This window comes from Gadus morhua, chromosome 23 (assembly GCF_902167405.1).
Source record: "Gadus morhua chromosome 23, gadMor3.0, whole genome shotgun sequence".
NCBI lineage: Eukaryota > Metazoa > Chordata > Actinopteri > Gadiformes > Gadidae > Gadus > Gadus morhua.
In genome coordinates, this window is record NC_044070.1 from 8,346,789 (window position 1) to 8,367,180 (window position 20,392).

The 20,392-nt window shown below is 42.6% G+C and overlaps 2 protein-coding genes across 2 annotated transcripts in view; both read right to left on the reverse strand.

The window, feature by feature from the left end:
• LOC115536918 (B-cell receptor CD22-like) overlaps positions 1-7,228 on the reverse strand; it is a 92,975-nt gene extending 85,747 nt beyond the window's left edge. Inside the window, exons 1-6 of the mRNA XM_030348399.1 lie at positions 7,061-7,228; positions 6,690-6,914; positions 5,710-5,970; positions 5,259-5,525; positions 1,653-1,919; positions 1,251-1,511 (exon numbers count right to left, since the gene is read on the reverse strand). Coding sequence (XP_030204259.1) covers positions 1,251-1,511; positions 1,653-1,919; positions 5,259-5,525; positions 5,710-5,970; positions 6,690-6,840 — 1,207 coding nt within the window. The 5' untranslated portion in view covers positions 6,841-6,914; positions 7,061-7,228. The remainder of the gene's footprint in view (positions 1-1,250; positions 1,512-1,652; positions 1,920-5,258; positions 5,526-5,709; positions 5,971-6,689; positions 6,915-7,060) is intronic.
• Positions 7,229-10,260: 3,032 nt separating this feature from the next.
• LOC115536916 (B-cell receptor CD22-like) lies at positions 10,261-16,762 on the reverse strand. Its single transcript, XM_030348395.1, has 11 exons — positions 16,512-16,762; positions 15,118-15,498; positions 14,765-14,989; positions 14,351-14,617; positions 13,962-14,216; positions 13,574-13,834; positions 13,130-13,384; positions 12,937-13,048; positions 12,798-12,858; positions 10,758-10,891; positions 10,261-10,603 (listed from the first exon to the last, which is right to left on the reverse strand). The coding sequence occupies exons 1-11, from the start codon at positions 16,564-16,566 to the stop codon at positions 10,585-10,587; spliced, it is 2,025 nt and encodes a 674-aa protein (XP_030204255.1). The 5' UTR covers positions 16,567-16,762; the 3' UTR covers positions 10,261-10,584.
• Between the last annotated feature and the right edge of the window lie 3,630 nt (positions 16,763-20,392).

A 20,392-nucleotide genomic window follows, 5' to 3' on the forward strand; every position in this document is an offset into this window, starting at 1 on the left:
GACATGGTTGATAATGAATTGGGGGAAAGTAACTTTGGCTTTGACTCCCTGAAGTACATGAACCACGACATGGAGGATAAAGAGATTGTTGCCAGCGATTGTCTCCCGCTCGAGCCCCGCTTCCCGCTCCCGGCTTCCCGCTGCCGAGGGACCACCGCCTCGGTGCTGCCCGCTGCAGGAGGCGGTGCTGCCTAAGCGCTTCCCGCTGCCGAGGGGCTCAAGCGGGAATCAATCGCGGGCAAAAATCTCTTTCTCCTCCATGTCGTGGTTCACTCTACTTCAGATTGATGTGGAAGTGAAAGAACCAGAGACGTCGCAGAACCCGACGCAGTCGTTTGAGATTCATAATAGCCTACCGTCTGGAGACGCACAGCTTTTGGCCGTGATAATATATATTATATGATATGTATATCTATGTATAATATAAAGACATAGAGCTCCAGATATAGAGCTTCAGGAAACCCACCAGAGCACCCGGAGTGTTCTAGAATATCACAGAACACGCTGTGTGCGCCTCGCCATTGCGATACATCCACTGTAAACAGAGCGCATGGTACCGTGGCCGCAAGCTGCTCAGGGCCACACCCCCACCCTCCTCCTTGACCCGCTTCTCTCCTCCTCTTTGCATTAAAGCTACAGACGCCAAAACAGCGCATTTGGGGAAAGCTCAATGTGCGACAGGCTCGTTGTGGCTGTAACTCTGCACCACAGCTGAACTTTGGGAACGTCTTCATACTGTGTTAGGGGACCACTAATATCTATATTAAAGTATCCATAAAGTAGCATGCCATGGGACCTTTAATGAATTATGGTAGTGTAGGGTACTGTGTTTAGTGGTCATAGGCCTCGGCCCTGTAGTGCTTCTGCTGGAGCAATGTGACAAAAAGCTTTGTAATTACTTAGATGTGAAGCCAAGGAATGTAGAGGAGAGGAGGTGAGGAGAGGAGTCAAGGAGAGGAAGTGGGAATAGTGGCGAGGAGACAAGTATGGCGGGAAGAACAGTGGAGACAAGTAAAATAGATGAGTAGAGACAAGGAGGAGGAGAGAATAGGAGAAAAATAGAGGAGAGGAGACAAATAGAGGAGAGGAGACAAGGAGAGGAGAATAGCAGAGAGGAGAGAGGCGAGGAGAGGAGAGGAGAGCAGGAGAGGGGCGAGGAGATGGCATGCAGTGTCTTAACTATTACTGGATCATAATTCTAACATTGCAGCAGATTCATTGATTACATATTAATCAGATTGTCAACTCACATGTAACATTTAAGAACATTGAGTTAGAGCTCAAATGTCCATATTGGTTCCCTGCTTGACAGTGGTACGTTCCTCTGTCTTTAGGGCGGACTGAGGGGAAGGTATGACGTTGACTTGGTCCCCAGAGCAGAGGTTGGTTGTTCTTGAACCAGGTGTACTCAGCTGCTGGGTTGGCATCACTGCTGCAGCTCAGAGTCACTGAACTGCCCTCCTCTATTTCACCAGAGGAACTTGATGACAAAAATGTGTGTTTAGGCCCATCTGGAGACACATAGAAACATGTAACAACAGCATTTATATTCATGACAGCATTAATGATATTAAAAATCACATTGTGGCAAAGTTTGGGTTCATAATTAATGCTAACACAGTTAAGACAATTCTCTATTGTGTTTTACTCACATTTAACATCAATAGTGTTGTCGACATAACTTTTCCCTATCGTATTCTGAGCCTTACAGCGATACTGTCCAGAGTCTGAAGACACGATGTAGCTAAAGACGAGTTGTGGTCCCTGGTTCTTCTTTCTGGAGGAACGATCTGTATCAACCTTGAACCAGGTGTACTTAGCTGCTGGGTTGGCATCACTGCTGCAGCTCAGAGTCACTGAACTGCCCTCCTTTATTTCACCAGGGGGACTCACGGTCACTGAGGGGGTCTTTGGAGCGTCTGTAATGAACACAAAATCTCACGAATTGAGACACAAAGAAAGATATGGAAGCATATATGTAGCAAAATTCAAATGGCAATGCAATTTGCAATTTGCAATTCAATAAGTAATTACGTTATGCAATTGACAATGCATTATGCAATTTCATAATGTATTTTGTAAATACGTTATTCAAAGTGTATTTTAATATGCAAAGTGACAATGCAATCCTCAATTACATTTGCAAAAGTTATAACAATAAAAATACAATAACATTTTGTCAAATTATTTTGTATGGAAGCATATATGTAGCAAAATTCAAATGGCAATGCAATTTGCAATTCAATAAGTAATTACGTTATGCAATTGACAATGCATTATGCAATTTCATAATGTAATTTGCAAATACGTTATTCAAAGTGAATTTTAATATGCAAAGTGACAATGCAATCCTCAATTAAATTTGCAAAAGTTATAACAATAAAAATACAATAAAATGTTGTCAAATTCTTTGAGTTCCTTTATTCAAATTGAAAAGCCATAGCGTCCCCGTGATTGCAATCCACTTCGCCACGCTCCGTGTGTTGCGATATTCAAATGACATTTCAATCCGCAAAACGAACGCTTTGCAAAAGATTTGGCAAAACAGAATCCAAAGAGGAATCCAAAGAGGAATCCAAAAAGTCAATATGCAAAGTGGCAAACGGATCAGCCAATCAGCGTCTGGGCGGGAACTACGTCACTTTCTATTGTCTCCAAGGGTATCTGTTTTATGTGTGGGTGGAGGGAGTTCCAGAGCCTGGGTGCTGAAAAGTTGAATGACCGGGCACCCATTCGTAATGAGTCGTGATGTGGGGATACATATAGTAGTCCAGAGGTTGAGCGGAGGGAGCGGGAGGGAGTGTATTCTTGGAGGAGGTCGCAGAGGTAACTGGGGGGCTAGGTTGTGGAGAGCTTTGTAGGTGAGGAGTGGGTGGAGACGGTGGGTCTCCCGACCCTATGTTTTGCACCCAGTGCCTGTAGCACTTCGGAAATCTTTGTGTTTACCACACTGGCGTCAAAACGTACAAGTGAGGATAAGTCGTCTATCCTATCTCCCAGAACACGCACTCTATCTACTGCATCTGTGTCTTCAACACGATTGTTCTCCACATCATCGGCCAAACTTCGGAGCGTATCAATAATCTCCATTGGTGACCATGGACCTGACACATACGCACTAGAAGTGAGCAAGGAAATTACGAGCAAGTGACGTAGTTCCCGCCCAGACGCTGATTGGCTGATACGTTTGCCACTTTGCATATTGACTTTTTGGATTCCTCTTTGGATTCCGTTTTGGATTCCTCTTTGGATTCCGTTTTGGATTCCTCTTTGGATTCCGTTTTGGATTCCGTTTTGCGGATTGAAATGTCATTTGAATATCGCGACACACGGAGCGTGGCGAAGTGGATTGCAATCACGGGGACGCTATAGCTTTTCAATTTGTATAAAGGAACTCAAAGAATTTGACAAAATGTTATTCTATTTGTATTGTTATAACTTTTGCAAATTTAATTGAGGATTGCATTGTCACTTTGCATGTTAAAATACACTTTGAATAACGTATTTACAAATTACATTATAAAATTGCATAATGAATTGTCAAATGCATAATGTAATTCCAAATTGCATTGCCATTTGAATTTTGCTACATATATGCTTCCATACTTTTGAGTTCCTTTATTCAAATTGAAAAGCTATAGCGTCCCCGTGATTGCAATCCACTTCGCCACACTCCGTGTGTTGCGATATTCAAATGACATTTCAATCCGCAAAACGGAATCCAAAACGGAATCCAAAACAGAATCCAAAGAGGAATACAAATAGGAATCCAAAACGGAATCCAAAGAGGAATCCAAAGAGGAATACAAATAGGAATCCAAAAAGTCAATATGCAAAGTGGCAAACGTATCAGCCAATCAGCGTCTGGACGTCACTTTCTATTGTCTCCAAATATCTCCACGGTAATAATAATAATAATAATACATTTAATTTAAAGGGCGCCTTTCAAGACACCCAAGGTCACCTTACAGAGCATAAAGTTATCATAAATAGTTTAAAACAACACATTGTGGAAAAATAATAATAATAAATAAATAAAACAAAAACAAGACAAAACAAACAAACAATCAAGACAGTGATCAGTTAGACGTATTGTGCGAGTTTGAACAGGTGAGTTGTGACTTGAAGGTTGTAATGGTGTATGACTGTTTAATGTGTGGGGGGAGGGAGTTCCAGAGCCTGGGTGCTGAACAGCTGAATGACCGGGCACCCATTCGTAATGAGTCGTGATGTGGGGATACATAGTAGTCCAGCAGAGGTTGAGCGGAGGGAGCGGGAGGGAGTGTATTCTTGGAGGAGGTCGCAGAGGTAACTGGGGGCTAGCCTAGGTTGTGGAGAGCTTTGTAGGTGAGGAGTGGGTGGAGACGGTGGGTCTCCCGACCCTATGTTTCGCACCCAGTGCCTGTAGCACTTGGGAAATCTTTGTGTATACCACACTGGCGTCAAAACGTACCAGTGAGGATAAGTCGTATCCTATCTCCCAGAACAAGCACTCTATCTACTGCATCTGTGTCTTCAACACGATTGTTCTCCACATCATCGGCCAAACTTCGGAGCGTATCAATAATCTCCATTGGTGACCATGGACGAACTAGAAGGGAACAAGGAAATTACGAGCAAGTGACGTAGTTGCCGCCCAGACGCTGATTGGCTGATACGTTTGCCACTTTGCATATTGACTTTTTGGATTCGTATTTGTATTCCTCTTTGGATTCCTATTTGGATTCCTCTTTGGATTCCTCTTTGGATTCCTCTTTGGATTCCGTTTTGCCAAATCTTTTGCAAAGCGTTCGTTTTGCGGTTTGAAATGTCATTTGAATATCGCAACACACGGAGCGTGGCGAAGCGGATTGCAATCACGGGGACGCTATAGCTTTTCAATTTGTATAAAGGAACTCAAAGAATTTGACAAAATGTTATTCTATTTGTATTGTTATAACTTTTGCAAATTTAATTGAGGATTGCATTGTCACTTTGCATGTTAAAATACACTTTGAATAACGTATTTACAAATTACATTATAAAATTGCATAATGAATTGTCAAATGCATAATGTAATTCCAAATTGCATTGCCATTTGAATTTTGCTACATATATGCTTCCATAGAAAGATGTAAAAACAGCATGCACATTTATATTCATGACAGTGTTAATGTAATGATAATGAAAATGATTACATTAGTGAAGAAGTTTGGGTTAACCATAAATGTTGACATACTGTATTTAAGCTCATTTTATTGTGTGTTTTGTTTACTCACATTGAACATCAACAGACTTGGTGAATGATTTTTTCCCCAGCTTATTCGTAGCGTCACAGCGATATTGTCCAGAGTCTGAAGACCAGATGTAGCTAATGATGAGCTGTGGTCCCTGGTTCATGTGGCTAGAGTAACGATCAGTAATATCCCTGAACCAAGTGTAGGTAGCTACCGGGTTAGCATCACTGCTGCAGCTCAGAGTCACTGAACTGCCCTCCTCTATTTCACCAGAGGGACTCACGGTCACTGAGGGGGTCTTTGGAGCGTCTGTCATGAATACAAAATAACAATGTCCATCCTAAAGTTATGAAACCGTGTTTAGCAGCAACTGATATACCAGGATGATAAGTGTGTCATTGCAGGCATGAAGTAATACATGAATATATCAGTTCTACATTTTAAAGACCAGATATAGAAATTATGTAAACATATTATACAGATTTTAACTCACACTGGACATCCATGAATATCGAGTTAGAGCTCAGTTGTCCATATTGGTTCTTTGCGTGACAGCGGTACGTTCCTCTGTCTTCAGGGCGGACTGAGGGGAAGGTAAGAGGTTGACTTGGTCCCCAGAGCAGAAGGTGGTTGTCCTTGAACCAGGTGTACTCAGCTGCTGGGTTGGCATCACTGCTGCAGCTCAGAGTCACTGAACTGCCCTCCTCTATTTCACCAGAGGGACTCACGGTCACTGAGGGGGTCTTTGGAGCGTCTGTTAACAGTTACATTTCATTAATCATATTCATTAATCATTAATACAGGCAGTTTGAGTCCATCTACGGATAGAGTGAGGAATGTATTTATGGTGTGTGTGTGTGTGTGTGTGTGTGTGTGTGTGTGTGTGTGTGTGTGTGTGTGCGCGTGCGTGCGTGCGTGTGTGCTACACATATGTAAGTATGACCTCTGTATATCTCTAGGACTGTTCATCTGATTTACTTCAAGCTTGCCGTGCGTATTGCTGAGGGCTGAGGATGGGCAGTGTTGACTTATTTGGACACACGCCACGTTCAACATTAACACACTTTGAACTAAACTGTGCAGCAGCGGGGCGGGGCTACAGGGCTCTGCAGTTCACTTGGTCACTGTACTTGGATTCTGCATACACAACCGTTATATTAGTCTAACAATAACTAAGTGTTAGACTAATAAGTCTAGCGTGTGTCTCTGTATGTCTGCATGTCCTTTATCAACTTCTCTTGTCGCGGGCGTGTTACTGAGAACACAGGAAGTGCCGTGTCGAGTGTGAAGTATTTTAAAGGAGTGACGTTCGATAAAGCTGCTAGCAGCAATACAGGAGGCCAAGCGATCGGCCCGTTCTGCAGAGGCTCGTTTAGAACAGACTCTGCACTAGTTCATGGTAACATGTAGTTCTGTACCCTAAAGGGTCCATTACATCTGGTATCATGTCTGTGTAAGGGGGAGGGGACTTACACACTAAAGGAGAGCGGAGATGTTCGTATCCTTCAACAGCACATGAGAAGCTGTCTCCAGACTGAATGTAGGCCCAGTAGTTCACTCCCTGTCCTACATTCTGTCCATTCCTGGACCAGATGTAGGGAGGGTCACCAGCTAGACCACACATACTGTGACACTCCAGCTCTGCCCAGGTAGGATCGGTAGGGTGAGGAAAGGACACATTCACCTGGAGGTCTGGGTCTGAGAACAAATTGCAAACAATTCTAAATAAAAAAGATAACATGCAACGCAAACCTTCAAGAACCCACAAACACACACACACACACACACACACACACACACACAAATAACAACACACACACACACATACACACATTATAGTTTACCTGTTAACGTCACTCCAGGGTCACCAGTATATTCCCCATCTGGTTGGTTTGTTGTGAACCTAAACTTGTAGACAGCAGAGTCACTCTGTCTCAGGTCTTTGATTCTCAGGGTACATGTTCCATGACATCTGGACCTAGTACAGCTGACCTCTCCACAGATGGATTCAACACGACCTGTATAGTCTGCATCACTTAGCAAATCAACTGGTTGATGTTTGTCTTCTTTAGTAAACCACAGTGTTGTGACTCTGGTAGGGCGGTACTGTACGTTGTCAGGGTATTCATAAGTGCAGATGATGTCAACCATTGCTCCTCTTAAAGCACAGACATTACTAGAAGGGTAAGTAACTCTCCAGTCATCATAACCCTGAAGCACTGTGAAAAAACAAACACATCTCATTGAGAGTGAATAAGACACAGAGGTTCATTTCTATCATTAATAGAAAGCTAAAACAGTAGCTTTCGATATTTAACTCTTTTCAAAAGTTGAAAGGTCGAAAATTAACTAATCTAACCCCATAATGTATATCGTTGAGGATGGTCTAGCAACCAGGAAAGTATTGATATCTAAAGAACAGTACCATAAATTCAAGAGGCTGTCTACAACCTGCAACAAAGTGGTATTTTACAATGACTGAAACATGTCAAGTGGACCGTTCTCTGTTCTCGTGGTCTGTTTAACCAAACACAGCGTTCTAGATGGTGATTCTTTAATGTTCTGTTTACTACTAATATATCTTCAAAATGCTGTGGTTTCACCCACTCCTCGTTCTAGTTGCTTGGTTGTCAAGTTATTGAACCAGTTAAAATGTTATCAATCAGTACCAACCTGGTACTGATAGAAGGAAAGCTAGAAATCCTCTTGCTGCTGATCTATTCATAGTGATTCCTCTCCTGTCTCACTATGTTGTTCTGGGAGATATTTAAACACACCTGAATAAAAAAACAAATAAACAATTAAAAACGACATTCAAGCAAAACTCTATGAATAAGATTCATTAACCATAGCAATACAAGTTACAAGTTAGTGTAGAGGAGGAAGCTGGTCTGACTTCTAGTCTGTGGTTCCAGTTGATGCAGTTAGCTGAACCGACACCAAACAGCATTGAAAGACTTCCTTCCTCTTCACACTATGATTCACAGAAGAAGGAACAGAAGCCTGGTAACTACTGGCCCCATCATAGAATCACATTTGAAGACCACAATGAACAGTACAAAGTGTCTTCTTCTTTCACCTTCTGCTTTTTAAAAATATTTGTATTATTCTTCTGTCCTTCTGCTCCTTAATCAGACAAAAACAGGCAGGTCAACACACATGCACACATACAAACACACTCACCCACACACACAGACAAACACACAAACACACACACACAGACACACTGACACAGACACACACACATACACACACACACAGGTAAACCACAGTGTTTCAGAGTTTTCCCTTTTGTCAAGTCTGTTGTCATTCTTACTTCTCATAGGGTTGCTATCCCCAACACTCATGTGTTCACGTTTGAAGTTATATATAGATGTATTTGTAATTTAATAAATGAACAGGAGCAGAACGAGGGGGGACTGTCGTTATTATTATTTTTTTTAATAGACCTACATATTATTATTTTAACGGCAGCAAACAATCATCAAGCGTATTGTCCTGTTTCAATTGAATGAATGAGACACTATATACAGTCCCACTATTTAAATCCTGCTGCCGGTACTGGGGTGCTTGTTTGATGGCGCTTACAACTCTTAGGTTCCTCCCATCTCCATCGGTAACCCTTCATTTTACAGTCCCCTAATTACTAGGTATTTACCCGGTAAATATATGGTAAATCATAGTGTATTACTGGGTAATTACCCCTGGTAATAAGAAGGTAAATGCAGAGGACTTACCCGGTAAATATATGGTAAAACATAGTGTATTACTAGGTAATTACCACTGGTAATAAGAAGGTAAATACAGAGGAATTACAGCTGAAGTACTAAGAAAAACCTCCACTATTACCCATCAACTCAACTAAGTACCGTGTAGTTGTAACTGTTTTAGGATGGTAATAACTCAGATATGATTGTATACTTCCAAGGAAAGTAGGCAACCAATTCTTATAAACAACTCTTCTTGTACTCATCAATTCAAGTTACAATTGTAGTTCTCCAAGGTTTATGTTGGTAACAGCCCAGGTTTAATTATGAACTATCTAGAAATGAACATAGTACTTTCCAATAAATTACTATTTCTTATTTAGTTATTTATCATAGCTGCTGATGTTTGATGGACAGCAGAGACGCGGCTGAGCACCGCAGACCGTCTTCCAGTGCTGTTGCGGTCACAGTGATGTTTTTATCCATTCCAGTTGCCGAGATTGTTGAGATCAGGCCAGTCAGTTCTAAACCGAAACCGGTGGCATCAGTGTCCAGTTTGCCGTTTGCTTTCTTACGGAATCCTAGAGAGCTGTGATCCAGATAAAGGAGCTTTTGTACACGTCTTTAATTATATTTTACAATGACTGAAACATATAAAGTGGACCATTCTCTATTCTCGTGGTCCGTTTAACAAAACACAGCGTTCTAGATGGTGATTCTTTAATGTTCTGTTTACTACTATTCTATCTTCAACATGCTGTGGTTTCACCCACTCCTCGTTCCAGTTGCTTGGTTGTCATGTTATTGAAACAGTTAAAATGTTACTGATGTAAATGAACCAACCTGGTACGTACAGAAGGAAAGCTAGAAATCCTCTTGCTGCAAAATTACTTGCTACGTAATTACGTAAAAAAACGTAATCGAATTTTGCACACATTCATCCCTTGCCTCTCTATCTAGGCCTTTTGCTTAGTGGACAAGATGTTTGCATCCACCATCCAGGGAAGGATATGTCTAAGAACGCATTTCATGAACACTTTGTAAATTGTTGGTAGAAGGGTAATATCCCTCCAAGTGCTGGGGTCATTCGGCACATTGTCGTTTGTGGGTATTCTATGAATTAGTGCTCCTTTCCATGATTCAGGAACACGTCTGTGAGACAAGTGTTGAAGATCGGTAATCGTGTTTCTTGTTTTTTTCCCACAGACAATTTCCATCATCGGACAATCATACAGTAAAACCATCCTCCATCCCTCCCTCCATCTCTCCCTCTCTCCACATTAAAAAAAAACACTGAATATACCTGCAGTAACCAACCAGAAGAGCAGGAGCACGAGTGCTTTCCGAATCATTTATGATATTGTTGGGGAAAAAATCAGATGCATTTTAACAAATTACCAAGTCATTTCCAGCATTGAATTTTGATCAAGTTGGTTGAGTATATAAAATATATAAAAAAAGTTGGGATTATTTTCTTTTTCAATACTAATTTGTTCTATGGATCGTTATTTGCTTTATCACAAAAAATTGCATGAAATATCCCAAATCTTACTAAACAGACATCTTTTCACAGTGTTGGTGGGACCTGAGTAGAACGTATTGTATTGCTCTTAATCACAGTCACAGCCTCAAAGGGCTTCATAGGCCCACATTATAGGATTCTAATTCTGGTCCTGGTCCCTGAAAGAAAACAGAGGAGATATGAACTTCAGTCTCCATGTAAAGCAGATCCATTAAGTTACAAAACACAGAGTCTATGTTGACCACAGAATAAAGGACCTCATCTGTGTGATCTGATTGGACAAAGGAGCCAGCCAATCAGTGAGGTACTTACTGGTTCTCTGAGAGAGAGGTGTGGATGATGGCACAGTGCTGGCCATCCTGATCTTCTATTGATTCTCTCTGTGCTGCAGGAGCCAAGCGATTGGTCAGAGCTGAGACATTTTCATACACAGGAACAGGAAGTAGCTGATGGAGAGTGAGGACAGAAGAGAGCATTTAACCTAACACTTCACACTTCCTGAACACAGTCCTGAAGGTCATGTGTTTCTGGTTCAGAGACATTTGGTGGTGCCTATTGGTCCCACCATGTTTCATGGCAAACATTCCTTTGTCATGTCGTGACTCTTAAATCGGAGACAATGATAATGAATTCCACTGAAATCTATAAATGGAAAAGCGCATATGACCTGACCATGTTGCTAATGCACCATGGCAATGTGGCACAGCAAGTAACCAGGAGCTGTTCTATTAATAATATCATACATGTGGTTTAGCTTCAGCTGGTTCACATGATGTGCCACTGGAAGAGACTGCCAAGTTTAAACTCCTGGGATCCCATTTGTGGTCTTGGAAAGGCATTTAAGATGTACCTGATTACATCGTTTTGCATGACCTGCATTATATTTTTTAGTTTCTGTGATAAACCAGTGTACCAGGCTTGGCATGCACAATCATTATGGCACTGAATAAAGGCTATAAGCAATAGTTCTCGAACACTTAATTAAATGATTTAGAGTGGCAACAGAAGAATGCTAACCAGGTCACAAGATAATCATTTGTTGATTGGCGCTCCAAGATAAGGGACATTAGGTTTGGATGTGATGCTACTTCTTCCAGGATCTCACTCTTGCAAGTTCCTTTAACTTGTGCTTCAGGCCAAACTAAATGGATTCTGTTATACCACGATGTAGAGACAGCTGTAGAGGCCAGTTCCTTCTCTAGTGTGTCCTGAATCTTACTGAATCCTTACCTGTTACCAGTAAGGCTTCGGCATAAAGAAGCAACTTGCAGTCAACTGCCCTATCATAACATTGACATGAATCAAATACAAAACAGGGCCCAGGATTTATCCCAGGGGGAGCCCACAAGTCAACTATCTGGCCACTGATGCAATCCCTCTGGCCTGGCCCATCATCATCTATCCGTTAAATACCATTTAAACCTCTCTATTGAAGTGTCCCTTTGCCTTGAACATTTTACGTTCATTAACAAAATGGTGTTGTCTCCTGTATCAAAAGCTTTGAGTAGATCTAACAGGACCATTCCAGTGTAATTTTCTCTGATGCTTTCCATCTTTATATCATAATAAACAAGTTGAATGAGACAAGTCTCTGTGTAATGTGTCTTCTTGAACCAGACTATGTGCTGACTTGCTGTCCTGGTCTAAACTCCCAAAGATAGAGGGACCATTATTTCCAGAGCTAAAAGCCAACTCTGGAACAAGGGCATAGCCACAGTAGTGAAGTGTTGAAGTGATGAGATGAAATGCGATCAGTGTTTAAACTGACGTTAATCTATTTTATCGTTGTTTAAATAGATCATCTTGAAGTGAATTTGCTTCAACACTTTCCTTAATCTTTGGGGCTCACAAAAATGTTCATTAACTGCATTTTTTTTAAAGCACGCTTGGTTTTAGCTTGCCCGATTTCTAAGGTTCTGATCGTTAATCTTGCACCTTTTTAAATGTCTAACATATCACTTGTAATCCATGTAGCTGTATTCTGTTTTTAATCATTTTGTATCAAAGGAGTTAATGTATCAAGAACTAACCCAAAAGTATTTGAAGATAACCCATGCTATACCTACATGGTCACAATTTAGTTCACCTGACCAATCCTGCTCCCTCCATGTGTGAATAAATCACACTTTTGTGGAACGCTTCATGAAACACATAATGCACATATAGGATTTGATGCACGAAAGAAAATAGCTTAGCTTGTGATCTCTAATGCCAATGTTTAAAACGCCTGACATTTACCAGATACAATCATAAAATCTATAAATTATGCTCTATTCCATTGGTTCTCAAACTGTGTTACGCAGTAGTAGTAGTAAAGAATGGGTTAGTAATAAAAGGCCGCCTGTGTCTCACCTCCTCTATGGTATCTGGCCTTCCTCCCTGTCCACATGCTTTACTGGAGGCCCTCTTTCTTCTAGAGAAGAGAACAGAGAGATGAAGGAGCAACAGCAGAAGTGAAGGAATGGAAAACAAGAAAGAGAGAATATCTCACCTCATCCAGAGGAAGACAAGGAGGAGTACGGTGGCCAGTAAGACAACAATGCCTCTCACAGCTACTGTTGTTGTCCATGATGATGATGTCGATTTCAAACACTGAATACAAACTACAACATAAATAGGCCAATGTTTAACTGTGTTCCTTTGTTGAAGGTGTGTGTGTGTGTGTTTTCAAAATGACCAATTACCATAAATTAACAGAAAGGTGGAATTATGATATCCGATTGCATTATGTGCTTGGCAGTAATAGTTTCCTCCAAGCTCAGATGTGATATTAGTGATGGTGTAGTTCTGTCCTGATTCTCTCACTGAGTCTTCATGTTCCCTGAACCAGGTGTACTCGGCTGCTGGGTTGGCATCACTGCTGCAGCTCAGAGTCACTGAACTGCCCTCCTCTATTTCACCAGAGGGACTCACGGTCACTGAGGGGGTCTTTGGAGCGTCTGTCATGAACACAAAATAACAGTATCCATCCTTAAGTTATGAAACCGTGTTTAGCAACAACTGCAATGCCAGTATGATAAGGGAGGCATAGTTGTTTACAGGCAAGCAGTAATACATGAATACCAGCTCTACATTTAAAGACAAGATTTACCAAGTTTTTTTACATATTAATCAGATTGTTAACTCACATGTAACATTTAAGAATATCGAGTTAGAGGTCAGTTGTCCATATTTGTTCTCTGCATGACAGCGGTACGTTCCTCTGCCTTCAGGGTGGACTGAGGGGAAGGTATGAGACTGACTTGGTCCCCAGAGCAGACGTCGGTTGTTCTTAAACCAGGTGTACTTAGCTGCTGGGTTGGCATCACTGCTGCAGCTCAGAGTCACTGAACTGCCCTCCTCTATTTCACCAGAGGGACTCACGGTCACTGAGGAGGTCTTTGGAGCGTCTGTTAAAAGTGAACCTTTAATTAATTACATAAAATGCCAGGGTTTTTGGTCCTTTCATAGTAAATATTCAGTTGTCTGCATCTGGTATCATGTCAGTGTAACATGTTAGTCCGATATTCAACTCACACTTGACATCCATGAATAGCAAGTTCGAGCGCAGTTGTCCATATTTGTTCTCTGCTTGACAGCGGTACGTTCCTCTGTCTTCAGGGCGGAATGAGGGGAAGGTATGAGGTGGTTCCCAGAGCAGAGGTTGGTTGTTCTTGAACCAGGTGTACTCAGCTGCTGGGTTGGCATCACTGCTGCAGCTCAGAGTCACTGAACTGCCCTCCTCTATTTCTCCAGAAGGACTTGAATACACAGATATGTGTTTAGGCCCATCTGGAGACACATAGAAACATGTCAAATAATATGCACATTTAAATTCATGACAGTATTAACGAAAATGAAGATCCCATTGTGGTGAGGTTTGGGTTCACAATTAATGTTGAAGTTTGGGATTGTGTTTTACTCACATTTTACGTTAATAGAGATGAAAAAACATTTATCCCCTAGCTTATTCTGAGTGTCACAGCGATATCGTCCAGAGTCGGAAGATAGGATCCGCCTAAAGATGAGCTGTGGTCCCTGGTTCATGTACCTGGAGGAACCATCTCTATTAACCCTGAACCAGGTGTAGTTAGCTGCTGGGTTGGCATCACTGCTGCAGCTCAGAGTCACTGAACTGCCCTCCTCTATTTCACCAGAGGGACTCGCGGTGACTGAGGGGGTCTTTGGAGCATCTGTTAACAGAGAACCTTTAATTAATTACATAAAATGCCAGGGTTTTTGGCCCATTCATAGTAAATATTCATGTAGTTCTTTACCCTAAAAACCTTAAAGGTTGTCTGCATCTGGTATCATGTCAGTGTACTGTGGAGTGGACTTACACACTAAAGGAGAGTGTTGATGTTCATATCCTTCAACAGCACATGAATAGCTGTATCCAGACTGAATGTAGATCCAGTAGTTCATTCCCTGTAGTACATTCTGTCCATTTCTGAACCAGATGTAGTGAGGGTCACCAGCAAGACCACACAAGCTGTGACACTCCAGCTTCGCCTTGGTAGGACTGGTAGGGTCAGGAAAGGACACCTTCACCTGGAGGTCTGGGTCTGAGAACAATTTAAACACAATTATACTCAATAATAAATATAACACACACACACACACACACACACACACACACACACACACACACACACACACACACACACACACACACACACACATCATAGTTTACCTGTTACAGATAACTTCACTCCAGGGTCACCAGTATATTCCCCACCTGGTTGGTTTGTTGTGAACCTAAACTTGTAGACAGCAGAGTCACTCTGTCTCAGGTCTCTGATTCTCAGGGTACATGTTCCATGACATCTGGCCCCGGTACAATTGACCTCTCCACGGCTGAATTCAACACGACCTGTATACTCTGTATCGTGTTCCAGAACAACAGGCTGATAGTTTGATGCTTTAGTGAACCACAGTGGTTTGACTGTGGTAGGGCGGTACTGTACGTTGTCAGGGTATTCATAAGTGCAGTTGATGTCAACCGTTGCTCCTCTTAAAGCGCAGACATTACTAGATGAGTAAGTAACTGTCCAGTCACCATTACTCTGAAGCACTGTGAAAAAACAAACACATCTCATTGAGAATGACCAAGACACAGAGGTTCACCTGATGAACAGACCAGAAGATACATAAAGAGATGGAGGCTGGTGGGTGGAGATGGAAACTACAGATGCATGCTGACCACTGAGCTGCAGGAACGTTCCAGAACATCATGTGACACCAGTGAAGTAGCCAGGGGGGTATAGAGTTCAGACCCCCCCTTAAATGAAAAATATATTATACATATTTTATGTATAAAATCGGCCCTTTAGTCTATGTGCTTCTGTTGGGGCAATGCGACTATAAGCTTTGAAATTATTTAGATGTGGAGGCAAGAAATATAGAGTAGATGAGGGGAGGAGAGGAGACAAGTTGAGGACAAGGAGTTGAAGTGGGAATGTGGGGAAGGAGACAAGGTAAGGAGAGGAAAAGAGTGGAGACAAGGAAAAGGGAGGAGTAGAGACAAGAAGGAGGAGATGAGAGGAGAATAAGAGAGGAGAGCAGGAGAGGAGAGAGAGGACATGAGATGGCATGCAGTGTCTACCATATATATGTGTCAATCTGAATTTTAATCATCATTAAAATTCATCATTGATAGAATAAATGGGGAAACAACGGTAGCTTTTGACATGTATGTTTTTTCCAAAAGTATGAAAGAAACTAAATAAACCCTTCGATGATGTATACAGTTTATTGTCTAGCAACCAGGAAATACCCAACAGATCTGCAATGAGTATTGTTATCCTAAAACCAATATTATCACTACAAGTGGCTGTATACAACTTGCAGTGAAGTGGTATTTTCCAAGTACTAATGAACCATAACTGAAGTATGTAATGTGGACCGTTCTCCGTTATAGTGCTCTGTAAACCAAACACAGCATTCTAGAGGGTGATTCTTTAATGTTCTATTCACTATAATTCTATCTTCAACATGCTGGGGTTTCACCCTCTCCTCGTTCCAGTTGCTTGGTTGTCATGTTATTGAAACAGTTCAACTAAATGTTAACAACATAAATTAACCAACCTGGTACTGACAGAAGGAAAAATAGAAATCCTCTTGCTGCTGATCTTAAATTCATAGTGAGTCCTCTCTTCTCTCACTCTGTTGTTCTGGGGGATTCTTAATCACACTTGCACGTAGAAAATACAATGAAAGTAATTGCAAGGAAAAATCTCTGAATTATATTTGTTATCAATAGAGATAAAAGTTAAAAGTTACTGTAGAGGAGGATGCTGGTCTGACATCTAGTCTGTGGATCCAGTTCATGCAGTGTGCTGAACAGAAACCAAAACAGCATTGAAAGACTTCCTCCGCTTAACACCTTAACACCCTAACACCTTCCCATCGCCTCATCCTGTTTACTGGCAGAAGCCTCATCAGATTCCAAGTTCTTCCTCAAGATGTCACAGTAGTTCTCACACTAGATTTCACCCTAGACCTCAGCCTAGAACTCACCCTAGATCTCACACTAGATCTTACCCTTATAGCAAACATCCCTTTGCAAGTCGTGACTCTTAAATCCTAGACTATAATAATGAATTCCACAGATGACCTGACCATGTTGCTGATGAACCATGGCAATGTGGCACAGCAAGTAACCAGGAGCTGTTCTATTAATAAAATCAAACATATGGTTTTGCTTCAGCTGGTTCACATGATGTCCCTGGAGGAGACTGGCAACTGCCCTATCATAACATTGACATGAATCAAATACGAAACAGGGCCAAGGATTTATCCCAGGGGGATCCCACAAGTCAACTCTTTGGCCATTGATACGTTTTCTCTGACCTGGCCCACCATTATCTATTGGTCAAATACCATTAAACCTCTCTATTGATGTGTCCCTTTGCCCTGAACATTTTAAGTTAAAGTTGTGATGTGTACTGTATGAAAAGCCTTGAGTTTATGAACAGGACCATTCCAGTGTAATGGATACTAATGCTTTCCATCTTTATATCATAATAAACAAGGTAAGTGAGGCAAGTGTCATGTGTCTTCTTGAACCAGACTGTAGAAAGATATTCTGGGGATCCTGTTCTGGCTTGCTGTCATGTTCAAAAATTGTCAATAAGTTGTTAACCCAAACTGGTTGACCAATGCAAGGGTAACTACCAGAGAGCTTGTTGGAGCTTTCACATGTGTTTAAAAATCGCAAGTAATATATATAAGTAAGATACACTTTCCTGGCCTGTAAAAACATTATGGCAACATCAGATTGTGTTTGGGAAATCAATAGCACACTCGTACTAAAAGGGACGTTGTTCTAAGCAGTCAATCATATGTTTTGAAAGTTCTAAATCTAGAATCTAGGTTCTACTTCAGATTTTTCTTTATGAAAATATAGACACGTAATAAATGGCTTCCTGTGTCTCACCTCTACCACGGTTTCTGGCCTTCCTCCCTGTCACCATGCTTTGCTGGAGGAACTCGTTCTTCTGGAGAAGAAAAGGGAGGGATGAAGAAGCAACAGGAGAAGTGAAGGAATGGAAAACAAGAAAGAGAGAATATCTCACCTCATCCAGAGGAAGACGAGGAGAAGTGGCCAGTAGGACGATTATTCTTACAGCTACTGTTGTTGTCAAAGGTTACAAGAGAGTGGAGACGAGGAGGAGCAGAGGTAAGGAGACAAATAGAGGAGAGCAGAAAAGGAAACGAGAGGAGGCCAGAAGAGGGCGAGGAGAGCAGGAGAGAGGAAGGAGAGAGGTAGGAAGTGACTACCATATTACTAAATAAGAATTCCAACACAGCAGCGAAAGATTGATGTGTCATGTCTAAATCATAATTTTCTGAATAAATAGACGATTCGATTTTAACCTCTATTTTTCTCAAAAAGTCTTAAAGTGGCTTAATTAACTCTCCGATGATGTCAATAGTGGAGGTTTTCCTAGCAAACAGGAAATGCCCAACATAGCTCAATGCAAACATCCATTATTTCTGTGAGAAGGTGAAATCCTCCCCCTTCTCACTGTCTCACATTAGAGAAATTATTATTATATTGTGTGTGTATATATTATATTGGGCTGGTGTAAGATTGGTCTTCCGTCCCGGTAGGGGGCAGTATGCTAAGGGAGCTTAGGATCAGAGTATCAGGGAATAGCCCAGGGGGGTGTTGATAGAAACAGCTGTTTTGTAAATTTCTTTAGGTTGTGCACAGGGTGTGGGTATATATGTATTTGGTGATTGTTTATTTAGTGTCATGCTTATTTAGTATTCACACAATGTACTTTCTGTTCAGTTATGTTGGATTGGTAGCTTTAGATAAATAATGTTCCCCAACTAATGGTCTGGCCCATACGGCCGTGATTGGTCCAATTGCCATTTCCCTATTTAAGGGCTTTCTCATTTGGTGTTTGGGGCTGAGGGTAGGTGCTGGCTTGATGTGAGGCCAGTACTAGTAACGCTATGCTAGATTCATGTTAGGCTATGCTATGTTATATTTTCTTAGTTTATGTTTGCTGACGGATGCAGTCATTTCCTTTTCATTTGAAACGTTGCTCTATTTTTGTGAATGTTTTGGAGACATTAAAACTTCACTTTTTCTTAGACCTCAGTCCATTGCCCTAATTTTTGCCCACACTCGGAATTCCCAGTTGGCCGTATCCCAGATACGTGGGGCGACCACGCCGGTCCCTCACATTTGGTGGCAGTGGTGGGATATTTTTTTTCAACGCCATCTGAGAAACTGGAGAGACGAGGGGGAAGACGAGGACTCGGTGGACAGTGAGGACGAGGCCGAATCTGGCGACGAATGGAGCAGAGGCTGTCCCGAGGGGTTCTACTCGAGATGGAGGAGGAAGACGGCCATGGTGAGGACCAGGCATCCGGTGGAGACCCGCCTGAGGAGTCGGACCTAGCCGCAGTGCGTAGGCTCTTCGAGCGGGAGGCGTCCAAGCAGGAGCAGCGCTGGAGGAGTGTCCAGATGCAGCTGAACCAGCTCAGGGAGGACGTTGAGGCTGATCGGAGGCCTTCGTCTGCACCAGATCCAGCACCAGCTCCGGCATTGGCACATGCACCAGCACCTGCACCAGCGCCTGCACCAGCACCTGCACCAGCACCTGCACCAGCAGCGCCCGTGACCTGGCCCAGGGCGGCCATTCCCAGGCTGGAAGAGGATGACGACATTGAGCAGTACCTCATAACATTCGAGAGGTTAGCAATGACTTATCGTTGGCCAAGAGAGGATTGGGCAGTCTTTCTAGTGCCCTACCTCACCGGCAAAGCACGCAGCGCCTATGTGGCAATGAATATGGATCATGCCACTGACTATAACCGAGTGAAGGAGGCCACCCTTCACAAGTATGCAATCAACGAGGAGGTTTACCGGAGGAGGTTCCGCGAACCGGACGTCACACCTGGTGAGTCCCCCCGAGAGCTGTACACCCGCCTCAGGGATCTCTTTGAAAAGTGGATCAGGCCGGCGGATAAATCAGTCGAAGAAGTGGCAGAGGTGCTCATCCTGGAGCAGTTTCTCCGGACCCTGGCTCCAGACGTCCGAATCTGGGTGAAAGAGCACCAACCCCAGAGTGGCCAGGGCGCGGCAGAGCTGGTGGAGAACTTCATGGCGGCGCGGCGAGGCCAAAAGAGTTTCCGACAGGAGTCCTACTCTATTCCAGCGGCCCAAAGTAGGTATGGGGGTTTTGGTCATGCGGGTGGTCCAAAGACTAATGAGCCCAATAGAGTGCCTGCCCAGAAGTCGTATAGGCATGACAAGCCTAGAGTAGTGCAAGGGCAGAAGCCCGGAGGACCGGTGGTCTGCTTCTATTGCCGTGAGGAGGGTCATATTAAGCCTGATTGTCCCAAATTGAAGCCTAGACTCTCGGGCCATAGCTGTATCCCGAGATCAGGGGAGGGTGATACAGGTTTTGGGGGAAGACTGCAGACTACCACTGTCCTAGTTAATGGGA

What these genes read in the sequence shown, in the direction of transcription:
- LOC115536916 (XM_030348395.1), bottom strand. Translation starts at nt 16,566, where the DNA reads ATGAATTTAAGATCAGCAGCAAGAGGATTTCTATTTTTCCTTCTGTCA. An exon ending in CTTGTCTTCCTCTGGATGAG is followed by an intron (nt 12,859 to 12,936) that starts GTGAGATATTCT and finishes TCTCTTCTCTAG; the next exon opens with AAGAAAGAGGGCCTCCAGTA. An exon ending in GGCCAGATACCATAGAGGAG is followed by an intron (nt 10,892 to 12,797) that starts GTGAGACACAGG and finishes ACTCTCCATCAG; the next exon opens with CTACTTCCTGTTCCTGTGTA.